The sequence below is a fragment of the Bactrocera oleae genome, chromosome 4 (assembly GCF_042242935.1).
Source record: "Bactrocera oleae isolate idBacOlea1 chromosome 4, idBacOlea1, whole genome shotgun sequence".
Lineage (NCBI taxonomy): Eukaryota > Metazoa > Arthropoda > Insecta > Diptera > Tephritidae > Bactrocera > Bactrocera oleae.
The window spans coordinates 9,868,125-9,889,140 of record NC_091538.1 but is presented as its reverse complement, the minus strand read 5'-3'; the positions used below and the strand labels follow the sequence as shown (position 1 = coordinate 9,889,140).

General features: G+C 33.8%; 1 protein-coding gene across 1 annotated transcript in view; it reads right to left on the bottom strand.

The window, feature by feature from the left end:
* blo (bloated) overlaps window positions 1-21,016 on the bottom strand; it is a 134,884-nt gene that overhangs the window by 71,738 nt on the left and 42,130 nt on the right. Inside the window, exon 3 of the mRNA XM_036374998.2 lies at window positions 6,858-8,006. Within this exon, the coding sequence (XP_036230891.2) occupies window positions 6,858-7,152 (295 nt within the window). The 5' untranslated portion in view covers window positions 7,153-8,006. The remainder of the gene's footprint in view (window positions 1-6,857; window positions 8,007-21,016) is intronic.

The following is a 21,016-nucleotide window of genomic DNA, read 5'->3' as shown; positions in this document are numbered from 1 at the left end:
ACACACAATTTTAAACACGTTTTTCTCGAAACGCTGTTTTCAGAGTCGGTGCGCAGAATTTCTGCGAAATGCATGAACCAATAGCGTTGAAATTTTCACACGATTCTCTTAGATATATGTATATTTGTCAGCTAATGCTTGAAAGTATAAAATTTTCTATAATAATTTCGATTTTTGAAGCCACTATGATTTATAAAGTTTTTCACAAAAAGGGTTTTTTGGGAACCCACTATTTTGTCGAAAATCAAATTTTGGATTAGTCCTTCTATCATTAACATATTTATTTTCATCTATTTTAATAATATATATATATATATTTTTTTTATGCGTTTGGTTATGAAATAATCTTAGGCAGAAAAATCTTGCTCACCACCAAACACCAATTTTCGGAGGCCTTCCTGCAGATCGGCTGCGGAATTAAGCGAATCCAATATTTTTCAAAATGAACCATCGATTATTAAAATACATTAAATTCTGTAAATTGACATATCTTTTGTTTTGTTATTATATAAAATACCGTATCAATAAAAAAAGACGAAAGACGCGTTTTTCGAACTTCCTATTAGATAAAACTCCGTAACAACACAATTATGGTCATGGCCAAACGATCGGTTTACTAAAGTTTATTTTACAGCAATGTAATTAGAAGCAATAATTTGGGTAACGAATTTTACTTAGTTAATCAACTAACATAATAGAAGAAAAATTAAAATAAATTGTTTTGTCGCTCTGTAGCCGAAGATAAAATTGATGTGTAACTGAAAATTTAACTGGCGGTTAAGAAAAAAAAAACAGCCAATATATCCTTCACTTCGCCTCAGCAGGTAATTTCTAAGCCCAGAAAGTATACAGTTTTACATGAAGAGGTTTCTGATTAAAACCAGCAGTTTTTTGTGACTACTTCGAAATGCTTACTATGAAGCAGGATGAATACAGTCAAGCAACTAACATAAAAGTTTCTATAATTATTAGCTTGCTTAAATGTAACTGTACTAAGTATTATAACGGCCCGTACTTACCCGTGCTTACAAACTAATAATTAGAAATTGAGGTGGACAGACTTTTCAATCGAAACTAGTGAAATTTCTGACAACACATTTTCTTGTTTTAGCAAAACAAATTTCATTCACAAACATGCCTCAACTTCTTGGGTGCAAAATAAAAAGCAAAACTAATTTCTCAAATTAGCAAGTGTGAAATATAGTTAAGTCTTAAAAAAAATTTAAACATTTGACTAGCAATGTATTTTGCACGCCACAAAGACTCCAAACAAAAGGCGAGAAAATCATGAAATCATTTCGGATATACAAGGCGATTGTGTGCGCTGGACCACAACAAAGAGCGAATTATTTGAATAATTTTCATTACCTTGCATTTGTCATATTCAATTTTAATTTCGTTTTCTAGCGACTACCATTGCAGATGCAGTCAACTGAGACAGTCAACGGCAATAGCCAGCACCGAAAGATTTAAACAGAGCGGTGGAGGGCAAGAGGTCTTTTGGAGCCATCAAATTCGAACACAGCTTGGCTGCTAATGTACGACCGATTTCTTTATGGCGCTATACATCGGCAGATGCCTTATAAATTACCAAAAACTATAGAATGTATATCTTTTTTAAGATTTTACTTAGGCTAGTATTTGAATTTATGATCCTCCGCTTAGTAGCCATGTACTCAGATCACTCGATTACGCATATATTTGGCTATTTTACAGCTAATTTTATTGTAACTATCGTTAGGTATATACAATCGCTGCAACACGGTTTCGATTGTCGCTACAAGGACATTTCACAAACGCACAGCATTCCTGCAAACAAATCAGCGAAGCGATACCGATATGTCGGCACTGTTAGAGCTGTAGTTAATCAAGCTTGATTGAAGAATGTACGCGCTTTAGCAGTTTGTAGACGCTCAGCCGCTCAGCTGTTCAAGGCGAACTTCATTCTATGTGTGATGTGTGATATATCCCACTTCATTAGCACGAACAAGAAGTGTTGACAAATGTTACGCCTTCGGCACATATTATAGCATTATTTACTTATGTAATCGACTACTAATGCGTAAGTAGCGCAAACAATTTAATTGGCGGCTCACATAACATAAGTAAAGTTAAGCAGAGTCACATATATACGAACTATGCAAATACATAGATCAATGTAGGTATTAATTAGATGAACTAGTTTATTTTATGGAAAGTAATTATGACACTTCTTGATTGTCATGTCAAATTTCGTGAAGTTATCTTGTCAAAAAAAAAAGTTTTTCATACAAGAACTCCATTTTGATCGTTCAGTTTGTATGGCAGCTATATGCTACAGCAGTCCGATAACGACGATTTTGACAAATAAGCAGCTTCTTGCACAAAAAAGGACGTGTGCAAAAATTTGAATCGATATCTCAAAAAATGAGTCACCGTTTTAATAATATTTTTTCGAAAACAAGTACTTCAAACAGGCTCTACATTCCTCGAAAGCAAAACGTTCACAACCGCTACGCAGCGTTGTTGCCCGACTTTAATGAAAGAGCTTATGGAACTCTCAGAGACCATATGGTTTATGGAACAACTATTGGACTAGGGCTGAAGCCTTTGAAAATGGTAAAAATAAAAAAAATTAACGGTAGAACGAAAACCAGCGGAAAAGAAAGCGCGTACGACAAAAATGAAAGAACAAATAATTTATGCGCGAACTACAATTTGATCAGGAAGTGCAAGGAAGGAGTGTGTTTGAGTTTTTAAGGTTAAAATATTTGTTTATCTTGACTTCTGGAACAAACTACAGGTCCAATGGAAAAAGTTGCATGGCAAAGTTGTAGGTAATAAAAAGATCTACAACTTTTATGTTAAAACTTTCTTCACATAGCCTCTAAATTTTTGTGAAAAATTCAAATAACCAAGTTCTTGGTTTTTTATTTTTATCTTTCACAAAAAAAAAATTTTTTTTCACGAAATTTGGGGTTAATTTACCTTTTTCTGTTCCAAACACACCGTATTTTTTTCTTTTAAGATTTTTTCAAACTATTTTAACTCAATATCGGAAAAATACTTACATTTCCAATCGAAAATTCTCAATACTAAATTTCTGCTCTTTTAAAAAAGTCTCTGATAGTATAAAATATATATACAGTACTATGCAAAGTTTTCTCAGAAAACGTAAATAAACCACACTATACATATATTATATGGATGCTCATTCATATTAAGATTAGATTTAAACAGCTTGTATTTTAAATAAGGCACAAATGAGCCACTATAATTTGCAATATTCGCTCGTTAAATATATTATTTATCTTTAAGTGCAACAATACACTTGATGCCACAGAATGCTGTTTCATTAAATTATAATTGCAAATTATTTTCGCATTCAGCATTAATTAATAGTCACGTTTAAATTTTCGAACTTCCTTACCCCTGCACTGCAAATCGAGCATAGTAAACTTGAGCCAAATAAATGGCACACTAGCAAACTTCCGACACACAAAAAATGCATGCAAACAATTAAACAATGCATTGTGACCTTCAAGTAATTAAATTTCGCAAGAGTAGCGGCATCTTGAGCTTGTGGCTGAAGAGGATGCCACACTAAAAAGTAATAATAAAACAACGAACTTTTAGGTTTTCGCTAAAAACTTGTTGAACTTAATTAAGAGGCAACACAAATTATTTTCGTAAATTAACAACGGTATTAATTGAATTAAATAAAATCCGAAAATAAAATTTATTTACGCTCACTTGAACTCTGTATTTATATTTGTATTTGTCAGTGTGTGTGTCATTGAGTAGACCACTTGACTTGTTGCCTGATTTCCTAAGTAGGCGTCGATATTCGATTTCCACAATAAAAACACAATGCGAAATAAGCAAACAAAAAAAAAAGAGCAATAACAACAATAAGAAGTAGAAGTAATACAACAATCTAATTTCTATTTCGCGTCACATTGAAAAACATTCAGCGATAAAATAAACAAATTGAAAGCACTTAAAAGCGGTCACATATGTACATAATTCGACTAGACACAAGTGGCTGGACAAATAACAACAACAAACAAGAAATAATGTTAACTTCGGCTGCAGCGAAACTATAATATCCTTCACAAATGCAAAAAATTCCATACGAGAACTTATTTTTCAACGCTCAGTTTGTATGGCAGCTATTTGCTATAGTGGTCCGATCTCAACAGTTTATTTAGATAACGTACTGTTGCTTTAGATATTAATTCACGCTGTATTTCGGGAAGATATTCTGTTAAATAAAATAGTCCTTGTATGGACTGGATTTTCATTGGTTAGTTTGTATGACAACTATATGCTAAAGTAGCCAAATCTGAACAATTTCTTAGGAGATTATACCATTGCCTTAAATAATAACCCAGGCCAAATTTCTTGAAGATATCTTGTCAAATGAAATAGTTTTCCATACAAGCACTTTATGCCGATCGTTCTAAGGGACTAGTTTTCGTATATACAGACAGACGGACATGTCTAAATCGACTCAGCAATCATTTCCACATATATACAATACTTTATATGGTCTCGGACCTTGCTGGGTGCTACACATTACGTGGCAAACTATATACATCATGTTCAGGGTATAAAAAATCATAAAGAAACAAATGAACAAATCAAGAACAAAGTAACAAACCGATCAAGAGCAGTAGTAAACACAGAAAATACACAAAACGAAATATTGATTATATGCATAGTACTCGTTTGTATGTGTGTGTGTGTGTGTTAAAAGTCGTTTACGAATTGGCATGCCAAATGTGGGGGCTTCAAGGCTGCGGGCAATACCAACAAGTATCGGCGCAACAGAATCAACTAAAACGGCGTGAAACCAACACAAGCGAATGCCAATAAAACTACACGCACATGCAAACACTTATGCAACACAAATAAATATATGTAAATAAAATAGTTGCAAATAGCGGTATATATTTGGTACATACATATATAAGCCGTTATTTGAGCGCAACATCTTAAATTTTTATGTTTTTGCATATATTTGTCGCACAAAAATGCTTGTTTTTATTACCATCTGGTAACACTTCATCAGTGGTAAGTTTGATACAAAATACTTTGTTATTATTGTTGCAATTTAATTGTAAATACTTGTTGCGATAATTATTGGGCCATAAAGTGCCGTTAAGTGTTTGAAGTTTAGCGTGTTCTGAAGGTCACCTAAGAAAAGTAAAGTAACGGCATTTGACTTGTATAATAAAGTGTATCATTCATAAAAAACAATTGGCGATTTAGTTGCAATTTACTTAATAAAGCTTATTATTTGACCATAAAGAATGCTATGAAACCAGCAGGTGCTTTTACAGCAAGTCAAGGATTTTTATTAAACTAATATGCACAAGCTTTAATGAACTCCAATAAAATAAACTCTAAGAAAATATTATAATCGTTTATGCAAATACATCAATATAAGCTGCGATTCTCTTAACTTTGGAGAGTGGTGTATGGAATAAGCAACTTGCATTAATTAAATCAATTAAAGCTAACTATCGGTTATACCAATTCAATGTTATACCACTCTCTTATGTCGAATCGAACTGCAAAAATTTGTTGTTGCTTTCATATAAACACTTTTTGACTCGCATCATTCTTTGTGCTCTTAACTATACCATTACACTTTCAAAATCTTAGTCTTAGCCTAGCAGCTGTCAAAACAACTGTCAAAAAGTGCAGGTGTTTGACATTTATGGTCTGGAGGTTAGCTTATCGAATTCATGTATTAAAATGAATATATAGACAGAGAACAGATAAAGCTACAAGCAGGATTTTTAGCTTAATTTTAAAATGTAGCGATGTACGTGTTATTTGTAAATAAAGTTGTTTTCATTAAAAATAACATAAATTTTGAACCATTTGGGATCGCGGATTCTATACTCATTTCCTAAACAATCTACCTCAGTGAACTTTTTTTTCGGTTAAAAATTTGTTCTATTTAAGAGCTTTTCTCTGTACATATTATATTATATATTATATAAAGGCTGGCTTTTTCCTTGCAGGATTATTTTTTTTCAATGTATAGTTTTTACATCGCGAATTCTTATAGAGCATACAATTTCCTAAACAATCTACCTCAGTGAATTTTTTTTCAGTTCAAAATTTCTCCTATTTCAAGCTTTGGTAAGTATATTAAAGCTAGCTTTTCCCTTACAGTGATATTTTCTTCTCTGTATAGTTTTTACATCGCGGATTCTTATAGAGCATAAAATTTCCTAAGTAATCTACCTCAGTGATGTTTTTTTCAGTTCAAAATTTGATCTATTTAAAGCTTTTGTATGTATGTTAAAGCTGGTTTTTTCTTTGTAGGGATATTTTTTTTACTGTATATATATTTATTTTAACCCATAAATTCGATGGTTTTTTTTTGGCATACTTTAATGGTCAGTATACATTGACAAATTTCCATGCAAAGACTGTTTGTTGAGATTTGTTGCCAAACCTATGGCTGCGATGGGATGTGTGAACTTGTCAATTAGGTTATGTGATTTGACTATTTTTTGTGAGGGTAAATGAAGTTGTTGGACAGAAAAACTACCACTGTCCAATTGAAAAGCAACATGCATAGCTCTATTAGCGAAATATAATGTTGGCTTTGATGAAAAAATATTAAAAAATGCAACCACAGGATGTTCTGCTTAAGGCGTAGTCATGGTGGCCGGAAATGCTCTATAAATTAGAAAATTTCAAAGATTTTAAGAATTTATAAATCCAAAATATTGGTGATATCATAACTTTTTCCTGACAACATGCTTTACTTGTAAGCAAATACTTAGTTGTGTAGCGGTATGCTTTTGCTTTCATAAACTAGGTCTTAATCAAAGTAAGTATGTAAGCCTACTAACCGATTCGTTTAACATGCACATCTCGATTGAATGACACGCGCGGACCACCATTCGGAGCTGCTGCCGACGTCGCTACTCCCGCTGGCGATGGCATCATGGAAGCGCCACCCGTTACTTGTGTGTTATGCCCCATTTCGTTAGCGGCTTCGCTTGTTGTTGTTGCCACTGCTGCCGCTTGACCGAATTTCGTGCGTGTTTTCGCCAAAGGTTGTGTGACATTCGATTGTGTTGTTGCGGTTGCTTTTGTGGCTAAATGTGGTGATTTTTGTGGCAAGTTCTGATTTTGCACAGCCATTATAATTTTCAATCTATGCTCCTTATATTTTTGTTGTAATTTTTGTCACTTTTACGCGTATTTTCGTATTATTGGTGCGTTTTCTTTGACACTGCGCATGCGCATGCGCACAAATTACCACTTACGCACCGAATGTGTAGTCGTCGTAATTACCGCTTGTTTCTAGCGCGTTGTTGGCTGAGGAGCGCTTGCGTAAAATAGCTGCGTTGCACGCGATCTGCCAACTCGTGTGTTTGTTGATTGGGCGGAAGGTACTAAATGCCAATTTCACCTAGTCGCCGCATGCGAAAGTGTAGCTATCTAGATTCTGGATACTGGATATTGGCAAGATTGTACGGTAGAGTTTTCGCCTCTGCTTTTGTTTTCGTTTTAATTTTCGTTTAGTTTTATTTTTTGTCGTTCGTTTACACTTTCAGTTGCGTGCTTTTTGGGGGCAGCACATCCGTTTCTTACTTTTTTCTGGCTTTCCTTACTTGCTGTCGTTTTTTTCGCTTAGTTTTAAGTGGCCCACTTGTGTTTTTATCGCCACTCATTGACTTGTAATCGCAGATGACTGTCTACTCATCTATTGCTGCGCTCAATTATACGCTACTCTCACTCATCGATATATATGCGTATGCAAGTGGGTTCATTTCAGTCTCTACGCCTTGCTTGAACCAACTTTTTTTCCAATTTATTTACAGTTACTTCGACTTTTTTGCTTTTTCGTTGCGGTCAGAAGCATTGCACCCTGTCATTTCATCATTACAACTCATTGCTCATTATCACTCATTATCAGCGGCTTTGAAACGCTTAAGCGCTCGTTTGTCGCTCAGTGGTTCGGTATTGATCGTTTGGCCAAATGTCGCGTTGTGCTGAAATTTAGAGAACAAATTTCAACTTTGAGTTCCTGACATTCTCAGTGAGACACACTCTCATATTATTGGTTATTAGCGGTTTTAGTAAGAGATGCGTTAAATCGGTGAGTAGTACAGTTTGTTGGCTTCACTTTTTCTCAAGTTTTTTTTTCTTTCTTTTTTTTTACTTTCATTATTGTTATTGCTATTGTTTGCTTGGTGAGTAATTAGTTGACTGAGTGAGTGGGTGAGCATTTCCATGTTGTTATTAAAATTCGCTTAATCAAAGCGTTTGCGTTGACCAGCGGTTTGCATTAGCTGAGTATTGAATTGCAAATGAGGCGGTGAAGTGTAATGATATGAATTAGTTTTGTATCTTAATTAAAGATTTTGCGATTTCCGGTGTTTACTAATATTTGAACACCGTTTCCGTTTACGTCTTAATTACAAAAAAAAAAATGTTTTTTTATTATTGTTAATATTGCTTTTATTTAACTTTCATCCAGCGCGCGGATGAGCTGAAAGTGCAAGTGCAAGAGAGGATACTGCGCTGGCGATTGAAATGAGATACTTCTCGATACATTATCTATTAGTTTTTTTTTTATTTTATTGACTAAAAAATATTTCTATACATTTTTTGAATAAAGCCAAGTTTTATTTTTAATTTTTATTATTTTTTAATTTTTTAAAATATACTTTTTAATTTTTTTGAATGTAAAACTTTTTTAATTTAATTTTTTTTTAAATGCAATGCATTTAAAAAAAATTTATACATATTTTTGTTATTTTTTAATTTTTTTTTTTAATTTCATGTATATTTTTTTACTTTTTACATATATACATATATACATATGTACTTTCTTTAATTAAATTATTATTTTTATTTATATTTCTTAATTTGTATTTTATTAATTTTTTATTTTTTTAATATACATGTGTATCTTTACTTTTATATATTTTTCCTTTAGTTTTATGTATTTTTACTTTTTTAAATATTTTTTAATTTTAGTATTTTTTGTTTTTATTTTTTAATGTGGTTAGGTTTAGCTAACTTTATGTATTATTAGATGTGATGTTGTTTAGCGGTAGAATCACTTTTAGAAATGTTTATAGTTAGATAGACATTAGATTAGTTTACACAGTTTTTGTTTTGTTTCTAGAAGGATAGCGCACAGAAAGAAAGTTACCAGACGGAGACGAATAGAGAACTGGTTAAAAATTATGAAGCTATTGGTTATAAGTTCTAAAGAGCTTAAAGAAGTGCCGAAAATATATACAAGAATAAATATGGTAAATAAAATATAACTATGCACTCATTAATATAGTATACATTAAGGATATATCATGTGTTTTAGTATAAAAAATTGTTAAAATCATAGAAATATATACAATGTCTGCAATACGGTAATAACTAAGATTTTTTAACAAATTTTATACTCGGTATCATATATAGAAATTGAGGCACTTTTGCTATTAAGTAACTAGGAAAAAACTCTAAATATCGAAAAATATTTTTAGTCTATAGTAAAATAATAGTACCCATATGCATTTGACCCTTTTAAAAAGATATACCTTACTTATGAAAATATAAAAAAGCTAAAGACCACTATCACTAAATTTTAGTGCAGACTGTCATCATTTTGAGCAAAAAATTATTGCTTTGTTTTATAGATATATCATCTGAAATCAAATTTGACGGCAAGAACACTAAACTTTCACGTATTTTAATACAATTCTTTATCATCGCGTTCAAACTAGGCACCTGAGTCAATACAAACATGCCAACGCTTAATACAATTTTTCATACGCTTGTAATTAACCTCGGCTGGAATCTGAACGCCATCCTTTGGAATTCGATTTTTTTGTTTTTTGGAACCTCATACGCTAGATTGTTGAACAGCTTCGAAGTCATATGTTTAAACCCACGACTTCTAACCAGTAATAATGCGTTGAATGAATGTCAAATGCTTAGCTACGTTGTCAAGCATTTCTTTTGCGTCCTCTACTCAATGTCGTTTTTCAAACAATTCGGTCTTTAGCTACGTGCCTAGCTTTGACACACTTCATACCCAAAATATTAACCAAAATGTATTGTGTTGGTCCATAACAGATATTCGGATAGTCGGCTATCGCTTTAATGTCAACAGAATGAATTTTAAACATTGTTTTTTTAACTTTTTCGACGTTATTGACATTAACAGAGATGAATAGACGATTTGTATGAGGCAATTTTTCGAAGACTTTACTATCGTCACTGAATGTCCCCTTCACTTAGTGTCACTCAAATACTTGTGGTCGTGATAAAGTTGACTTCCCAGAACACTTCTGCAATATCTTCATCGATTAAGTAGATGTGGTATCAGAGTATAGTAAAAATCGCCAGACAAGCTTATACTGTTGACATATTATATAAAATAATCTCCACAATATGATAGATGCCTAGCTTAAGTTGGCGTGATCAATCTACTCTAATATTGATATATTACCAACAAGAAATATTAATTTTAATATATATATTATATCTATTTCCACAACAACAAGTCTCTCTTATATTTATCAATAATTCATTTCAGCTTTATGCAAAACTAACTGCCTTTAATAACACAACTTCAGATTCATTTCGATGTTTTTTTAGCGCTACCCGTGCGGCTAGTTCCTGCCTTGCATGCGGACATTTCTCACTATTCAAAGTATTTGATAAATTACGTCGCAAACAGCTTAATGAAATGAACAGTACAACAGATAGACACACATATGTATGTGGCAAGAACCCAGTGGGAACGCTAATGCCAATTTTAACTGCCAATTAAATTATTTTTACAATTTCGCCATTATTATTGACAATTAGTGATACAAAGTTCACAAATGTTATTCCGATGGGGCATTAGCAAACTCATACATACACTCACGTAAGTAAATTGCGCCATTAAATTCAAATTGTATAATACTCATACAGTGAGGTTGAAGAGCAACTAAAAAACGTTTAATAAAAAATAATTGCCAAAAAAAAATTAAGAAACATTTTTTTAGAGAAAACAAAAACGAAAAAAATCTCAGCACATAACGAAAAAAAACGTTACAAAAGAGCAGACGTTTAGAAATAGATATTTCGGTATAAAAGTAAGCACAAACGCCATTAATCGAATTAAGTAGTATAAATGGGAAATCACGTTTCAGAATAGAACTATCCGGACAGAGTGATTATGAGTTGGCGTTGTGAGTTGTTTGGCGAGTGAATACAAACAATAACAATTTCGCCACGCCAACACCCCCGTTTTTATTGCCACAGGTGTGCAGTTGGACGCCTCATTAGCTATGCTTGTTATGACCAAAAACACACACACGTTTGTATACATACATGCATACAAGTATATACAGATGTGTGTGTTGCTATTGAATGAATTTCTAGGAACACTTTTTTTTATTTACAAGCAAAAAATTCCTCTGACTGTGAGGTCGAATGTTAATTTTTTACATTTTTTATTTAGGGATTTGCGGGATTACGTTAATAAAATATCGGGATCCCGAAATAGAATATGACGTCGAATGTTGATTTTCTAAATTTTTTATACCGGAAATTACGGGATTGCATTAATAAAATATCGGGATCCCGAACAAGACTATGATGTCGAATGTTATTTTCCTTCATTTTCTATGACTGGATTGTCGCGATTACATTAATAAATTATCGGGATCCCGAAATTTGTTTCGGCATTACGATTTTCATTTTTTTATGCAAATCCTTCACTACTTCCAAGATTTATTTGCCAAAGTAATAAAACAAGCAGCATATCAGATTTTATTTTTCAAAACAGGTGGCAATTCCATTTCGAAACTTTTCATTGGTTCTTTATCAAATAGCATTTTATTGGTATCCATTTTGTAACGATCGATTCGAAATATGCATATGAATCACTTATTAATTAATTCTGTCCTTACGCAAAGGTGGTCATTCTGGTTAGAATATTCGTTGAACAAAGCTTTTTTAAGGGCACCCAAAGAAACCTGCGGGGAGGATATAGAAGGCAAGCCTACTGTTGCAGCAATTGTTGGCGAAAAAAAGTCTGGGTCAGGGAACGATTGTTCGATAGGTCATACCTCTGAAAATAACATACTAAAATTTGAAGTCCAGATCTCAAATAGTTTTTGAGTTACAGACTTCTAGTTTGTAGTCGTTCAGTTCAATCAGCTTTAAACACATTTTGCTCAATACTAAGTTATTCAAAGTTACATGCGATATTATTCGGAAACAAATGTTCCAATCACTATCAAAGTTTTCATGTTTGTAGTTCTCGATACACTCTACCAGTTTCTTAAACAATTTTTTTTTTGACCGTAGAACAGTAAATTCTAATTGAGAATGGTTTTTTAGATTTAATCCACGGAGAATGCCGGAATCACTGCTTCAGTAGAGAAACCTTTTTAGTTTCGTCGGAAATCACGGGTAACTCTAAAACTTTTTTTAGGCTGTCACACCAGTTGTACCTTAAAAAGCACGACCCTAAACCACGGTAAAATAATGCGTTTATATTTTATTTATCACCTTTCAATAATCCCGAAATTCTGATATGCAGGAAATAAGGAAGTCAAAAGTTAACATCTCTAGCATGTAAACATGATTTACTGGCGACTTTGTATAGTTTGCTAAAACACAATTTCATTATTATGATCTCAGTTTCGAATTCGATTGCATGCAGCGAGACATACCTTTGTAGGTATACACGATATCACAGTTATTAGAACTTGAATTAATTATTTTAATGACTCGGTCATGCATGTAATATAAACGATCAGATGAGCTATGGATATTATACCAAAGCAAAAGCAATAGAAATAGTAAAGTAAAAAAATTTTAATTTGAACGGCAATATTCAATTTAATTCGAAAATATTTAGTTCAATTAATAGCGGCACTTCTAAAAGCATTTCACAAATTACTCACCAGCTGTATGTGCGAGTATTCACTCAAGGTCGTTTGTATGTATTGATTTATATGTTTATCTCAGCGCAAAATGCCACCCAACCGTGAAAGCGTAAATTACCTTCGATTCATTAAAGCAATGAATTTGAATTAAATTCGAATTGAAATCAATTAGCAACCTACGGCATTCAAACAAGCATTCTGCATGGCATACCAGTGAATAACACTTTTCATTTCGAAATACAAATTTTAAATGCAGCTTTTGATTTGTTTATGGATATAAACGAAAATTAAAAGTAAAAAAAAAAGTGTGCGGGAAACATTTGTGTACCCGTATAACTTCTAATCCAACTTTTGTCGGTCGATAAAATTCTTCAACTCGAAGATGAGTTAATTAAATACTCAACAGTAAAAAAATATATCTGACATAATATAATACAATGTTTAAAAAAATATGCAAAGAAATTCTTTTAAATCCACAAATAGCTATTCCTGACAAAAACGTTTGCTTTGCTCTTTTTAACAGCTGATAATGTTCTCAACTGTTTGAATCAGCTGAGCGTTGAAATGTTATTAGAACGTGTTACTAATACATTAGTACTTAATTATAATAAACTAATATTACCAGGCCTATGTACAGGTGTTTTGTAACACCTCTATAGGTGCATACTTTGTATGTAATATGTACTTTGTATCCTGGGATAAATAAATAAATTAATAAATAAATAAAGTGAACTTAACGAATAAATTAAGTAGGGGTAAATATATCAATGCATATGTCAATAAATTTCAGAATATTCATGTATTTGGGATCATAAATATACATTTGTATATTTCATCTCACTGTATGTGAATATTGTAGTGAATTTTCGTAGACGATTGTTGTCAAAATTTCAGCTCAATCGTGTTCCTAGTTTCAAGCGTAACCGTGAAACCTCTTTGCAGCAGTATATGACGCTATTTAAGCACACTCTAAAGAAGTTTCTGCGGCACACATCAAAAATCAAAGAATAGTCAAAACTGTAGACTTCCCTTGGCGAACCTGCTTCGAAGAAAGTGAAGACTGTACTATTGGTCGTAAAAGGGAATGACCAACTGGATGTCACAAAGTGTAGCTTTTGGCGAAGAAAAATATGCGCTGACACCATGTCAAGGTGTTTACATATCCGCTTACACTTCCGTCATCGCCTAGGCCAAATTGGGCGTACTAAGCTACGAATTGCTTCCCTTTTCACCATATTCTCTAAATTTGATCACGAGCAAAAATTTTAGTAGAATTAGTAGTTTGTCGACGCACTAAGGCCTACTTTGAATACCGCCAGAAAACGTGTTCTTCATACGAATCAAGTATATCGAACTAAAAACATACCATGTTGAGAAATATATGGCAGTTTTTACAAAATTTTCGTTTGTCTTCAATTCGCTTGTTTTAGAACACTACTATTAGGTAGCAATACAATATATAAGCGGACTTGAATCCGCTGTTTCGCTTGTCGTAGTAGAATTCAGTAGTTGTTTTAAACCACTTATCTGCCCGATTCGCCACTCTTCAAGGTTTGACGAACTATAATCACACACACAGAGTTTGAAGTGACATTTTGTTGGATAACATGATTAAATAATTATAATTCAACAAACAATTGGTATGCATACAGAGTGTGTGTATATCACAAACGAAACTCAGTTCTGCACATGTATAAAAATACAACCACCCTCTAATATATTATTCGCAAACTCATAAATCGTGCTCCCAGTCATGTTTGCAATATTAAATATTGATCAATAATTTCTAAGACTTTCTACCGACGTTTCACAATATTTACGAAAATGAGTATGTGGTCAATTAAAATTCTGCTCAGCACAGGCGCTTGCGCAAACACACCCAAAGCATGCAGGACACATGCAGACCAAGCGTCGCTCCTTTGCATTTGTTCGGCCACATTTGGAAGAAAATAATAAAAGTGACAATTTGGCGCACGCAAGTTTATATTTATGTATTTTATATATATGTTTGTATACCTTAAAATGTGCTCGAATGCGAAGTATTTTTACAAGCTCATGACAAAGTGAAAGAGTCACTGTCATAAAAATAAAAAATTTATGCCGCAAATCAAAATGCAAAATTTAAGCGAACCACGCGACGACAGACCCTTCATCGTTATTAAACGAAATGTGTATAAATATGTGAATATGTACGTGTATTCCTTAATGAATAAAAAATTACAGTTCACTTTACTTTTTATGACCACTTACTTCTCACAAATATAAGATATCGTTATCGATCAATTATAAGTGAAACGAAACTAAACATTAAACCTTACTGAAGACAAGTGGGACATTTTTATGATAATCTTGATGTTTGGTAGAAATAATAATTAGTTTGTTGAATTTGATGCAATCAACTTCCTCAAAGTATAACTTTTCTCAGGTAAATGAGTAGAATAAATGATCTTCATTAATAACAACTGCTTTTAGTAAGTTGTGATAGGAGGACAGTGTTTATATGTTAAAAACATTTCGTAACTTCATTATTGAATTAAAATTTAGTCAAAAACAATTTTCAACAAAATTAAATTGATGACAAATTCGTATAAATATATAAAAATATTAAAGACTCTCTTACAAAAACAGTAAATATATTTGAAATGATCAAAGAAGAAAACTATTGTACATGAGCTGGTTTATCGTAAATTCATCATAATCTTGGTTCATACAATTAAAGTAAAGCCAGTAGATTTAGCAAAAGTCATTTATTCTATAAGTAATTGTTTAAGTAATTGTTTTTGCACCTTGGCTTACTTTATTGGCGTTTTAGTAAGGAGTCCTATCGTTTTTGAAAATACAATATAGTATACTATGTGCACCGGAGAGAGTGTAGTTTCTCAACGGCGATTCAACATCAAGACTTCAAGAAGGCATCGCAGATTTCAAAGGATTAGTATGACGCTTATCAAAATGATTTTCTATGATTACCTTCAAGATTCTTTTCGAGCAAGACTTTCTTTTGTAAGTACCAGAAAGACTTCAAAAGAGAGACGAACGGTGAATCCATATAGACAAACTCAAGAAAAAATATGACATATATGGTATATATTTTTTACAAAATCTTGTATATTTCAATCAAAGAGATTTACGCACAAGTAAAATAAAGTAGGCGCATCTAACATCGACTGGTATAAATCAAATAAATTCGCATAACTTCATAGCGATTGAATAGACTAAAACTTTAATAAGTATTCATATATCTTCTTATATGAAATTTAGTTGAAAAGTTTTTTCTGGTTTTCACATAAAAGCGTAAGTCTAGCGAGTAGAGAAGTGATGAAACGAACGCTGCTATTATCTGAAGGACTAGTTCAGTTCGAAAAAAATATCGAGTACAGGTTAGGTTACAAATATCTAAAGTCTAGTAAAAAAAAAGTTACAGAAAAAGTTTAGAAGCTCTTCAATAGCTATTTGCCAATATAGCAACATCACAACTTCGCTTATTGGACAATACAGACACAAGCCGCAAAGCTTGGCCAAGTTGAGCGCCTCATAAAAAACGAATAAAATATCAAATGGATTAATAAACTAGTCTACAAAATTTCCATTACAACTAATTCTACAATATCAAAGTGTCTGATATCTGGCTGTAGCGCCCTTCGCATATTTATACTACTGCGCATAAAAATAACAATTCTGCAAAATTAGAGTTCAAAAAATGTTGTTGCAAGTGTATCGTTTTTGTTAGAATAACATGTTTACGTATACATTTGTTATTGCAAATACTTGCGTGTCCAAGCGCCTAGAAAAACCACCGGCTTACATTAATTCCCCGAAGAGTTAGGGCGCCCTAACCTTTTGTGGTGCGCGTGGGGACACAGTCAATGAAACGCAACAAATGATTTGAAATGAAATGAATTGAAATGAAAAATTCAAATCACGCTGCGGCGATTCAAAAAGTATAACAACAAAACATGTAACACGAAAATATAAATCGGTGAATAAATGAAATCAGCAAAAATGCAAAATAAAAAGTAAAAAGTAAAAAGCAGAGAATCTGGCAACAACTTGACAATTGTGTACAATCCCCGGTGGCAAATAGAAACAACAGCAACTACAGCAATTCACTAGTATAGAGTTGTTGTGTAACTACCGAACTTTGGAGATATCTAACAGACGCGCCGCCCGCGGCTCAAGTGCTTGGAGACACACGCGCGCACATACATACATAAATACGTAGGTTCCCTGTTACATTTCGATATTTGGCAATCCTAGTGTTGCAATTTGGCAACTCACAACTTTATCGTTTGACAATTTTGATCTTATACATACGCAGAACGTTTTGATATACGAGCGCTATTTGTGTTATTTACAGTAACTTAAAATATTAATCGCGGCCAAAACATGGAGTTAAATCGCCAATATTTTAGCGTGACACGACGCAATCCTACCACTAGAACAACGCAGGTTTTTCAAGAAATCAGGAAAATCAACCACCGAAGACTGATCACTCTACACCACGACAATGCGAGCTCGCACACATCGACTGAAGCAACTGCATTTTTGAGCACTCAAAACATTGATGAGTCATCCACTGTATAATTCTGACTTGGCACCGAATGACTTCTTTTTATTCTCGTAAGTAAAAAATAAACTAAGAGGTCAACGTTTTTCAACAACTTAAGAGGCGGTTAATTCGTTCAGAATGCATGTTTTGGAGATCTTTAGAGGTATCTACCTCAATTAGAGCGCCAAGTGATTCTAAATTTGGTGCAAACGCATGCAAGTGTTTCGATCTTAATGGAGAGTACTTTGAAAAACAATAAAGCGATTTTCAATGATTAACATTTGTTTTTATTCTCTAAACCCGAAATATAAAAGTCAACCCTCGTATCTATATATATATATATATATAGATAGATATATATATGGATATATATGCACATGTGCGCTTGTTTTTGGCTATTTTTATTTTATTTTTGTGAGCGCAGGCGGCCGCTTCTTTTGAAGTGGTTTAGAATGCTGGACGATTTTGGAATGAAAACCAGCAGCCAACAGCAACCATTTCGACTACTATTTATTTGAGTAGTTATTTATTTATTTATTTAACTCTTTTACTTTTATTCTTTTCCATTATTCTTATTGGTTTCTGGCTTTGTTATGATTGGTAAGGCTTTTTCAACGCCACTCTAGTGACTGTTGTTGTTGCGTGCTTCGCATACTCGTTTGAGGCGGTGTATGTATTTTTTTGTCATGTCCAAATTAAAAATATGGAAATGTCGTGCGGATCGCGCCGTGCCCTGGCCACCGAGATGATTTATTATAGGCAAATACGCAAAGTGGACAAACCAACTTTGATTGATATGCCACAGTGGCGGTGGCGCTGCCGCGCGCTAACTTCAAATAGCGAGTGATTGGGAAATAATAATATAAGCAAACAGGTAGGTGCGCTGGGCAATACAGAAGCGTCAAAATCGTCTTGTTGATTTGTGATTGAAAATCGGCTTTATTTCTCAAACGTACACACACACGCGCGCACGCGCACATATAATATTATATATAGATACCCCTTCCGTAAGTTGGCTAAATTTTATGCTAATTCGTATTGTGCACGGCAAATGTAAATTAAAAGATTTGAGCGCTAAGCGATTGCCAAAATTAATAGATTTTCCTTGTGGAAGCCGAGTCTAAAAGTAGCCAAAACCGCCGTGGGTGCAAATTATAGCTAAAATGCGCTTAATTTTCTTCATTTACATAAGTGTAATTAGGCGCGGGGCAATCGTTGCTGAAAGCCTTTTAAACGCGCGCATTAGTGTCGAGCGTTAGCGAAGAGCAAACAGATTTTCGTTGTAAGCGTCATTGCGTAGAAAATCGCTAATGAAATGGGCATTAATAATAAAATAGCATGATAAGAAAACAAATGAGCAACAAGTAGGGAAGGCAGAAGTTCGTGCCGATTGGAGCAATAACTAGCATAATATTTGATATAATATAGCTATTATAAGCTTAGAGAGAGTGGTGAATCGAACAAACTTGGTATAGTTATCCAACATCGCACTTACAGGAGCTCTGACTTGTCTCATGTCTGTGAAAGTAGCATTGGAGGAAGCGGTTATATCACTTTATTGAGTTATTTCCATACTCTCTTGTGAACTAATGAACTTTGCTATTAGTTTTACAAATAAATTTATTTTTCAAGAGCGCAGTGCTGAAGCCAACATAGCGAATCGATGTTGGGCATGGCCAATTTAGCATTCTGCTGAACTACTACGATATTTTCTGATGAGTGTTTGGCTCTCTTCACTCTAATTATTTAAAGCGCTCTCTCTCTCCTACTCTCTGATTTTAAACTCTAACCATTTTATTAGTAAAGTTTTCACAAATTCTGTACTGATAGTTGTATAGAAAGTTACATATACATAATACAAATGACTAAATTTATGGTGGAATTGACTTCTGACTTCTGTCAACCATTTTTCTTGAATTGGTATAGGGTTATACTAAGATTATAGGTATCTGCTATAATTATTCTGTATAATCGATGTCTTCATAAACTCCATTACATCAGATTTCATTATTTTTTCAAATATAATAAAAGAGATTAATAAGAAGCTTTTAATTTGTGTTATGACAAGTTACAGAACTTCCGAGTTATATATTTGTAAAATGTTATCATATTTGACTATTTAAAATTTACCAAGCAATACTGGTTGGTTGAAGTGTGAGTTCGAAAGAACGCCTGACCGCAAGCGGCCGCACTTAAGCCATCATATGGCTTAATGTACTTTCAAGTGACTCACTGCTAAGCGTCATTCAACAACTCACCAAATTAGATCAAATTACTAAGTTTTTCTATCAAGCTGCTTTATTATTTTAGATGACAACTATAAAAGAGATCTTATCTCCACCGACTTTCCGAAGAAAGCTTCTTTAGCGACTTTTCAAGCACAAATTCATATTCCAATCGACACATACTCTCCGTACTTCTGGTGCAGAAAACGAGAGACATACTCAACATTTGCGAAAATCAAGCAGAGTAGGTCTGGACTTCATAAGGCGCTCGCAATCATTAAATGAAAGGTAGATCACATCTATTACACCAAACTTGGTCAAAACAAATACTGGGATCTATATGATCTAATTCCATGCAATCCGAACTAGCGATAATATTTTAGGAACAGAGTTTTCAGGTGTTTTTTTTTTTAGTTTTATTAAAATAATGAGATCTATGAAATCGCCTTCATTTCCAATTCGTAAGAAACACTGCGCTGTCATTTCACAGAAAATTGAAAAGAAGAAATTAAAAGCTTTTTGCAACGTCCACCACCATCACAAAAACAACAATTAAACAGCGAGACGAGTGGAAAGTAAAGAAAAATGCTTTAAACTCCAGCGAGACCTACAATTAGTCGATTCTATGTAAACATAAGCGTTAGCAAGCAGAAAACGCCTTGGCACAGCGGGCGTAGACGTAGCGGAGGCTGCCACCATGGCGCGACACCGAACAAACGAAGAGAAATGAGTCTGCAATCGATTTGTAACCAACCGAAAAGCCGCCTCTTTTGTCGACTTCAAGTGGCGTTAGCGGCTTTGAGATGGCGCTGTTCCCAGCCACCGAAGCGGTGCCGCGTTGCAGAAGGTGGCGGCCAGCAAAATAGCAAATGTGCGCGCGTTGAGATGCCTACACATTGATAGCGAAAATGCAATTAACCGTTTGTGTGCGCGCGCACATATCTACATACGCGCACATGGTTTGTGGCGCAAGTGGTGTGCGCAGCATTTGTTGCACGCTGCATTGGCAGTAGTTGCGACAGCAATGTGCCAGTGAGTTTTACAAGAACGGCAATATTTTCAAATCGATATAAAAAGCGGAAAATAGCGAAAATGCCAACGTCTTTCGCTAGACAAGACAAGTGCGCACATATGCGCAAACATCGCAACATGAATATATAGAAACATAGGAAGCAAGTACATATGTAGGTGCATCGCGCAGTGGTCATCAAGAAAGCCGCCGCCGCGGCCAACGGCAGACTGCCAAGCGAATTCCAAAAAACGATGCAGCGACGGCAATCGAATGCAAAAAGTACTGAAGTATTCTGCGCTTTTGAATGACTAAATATGCG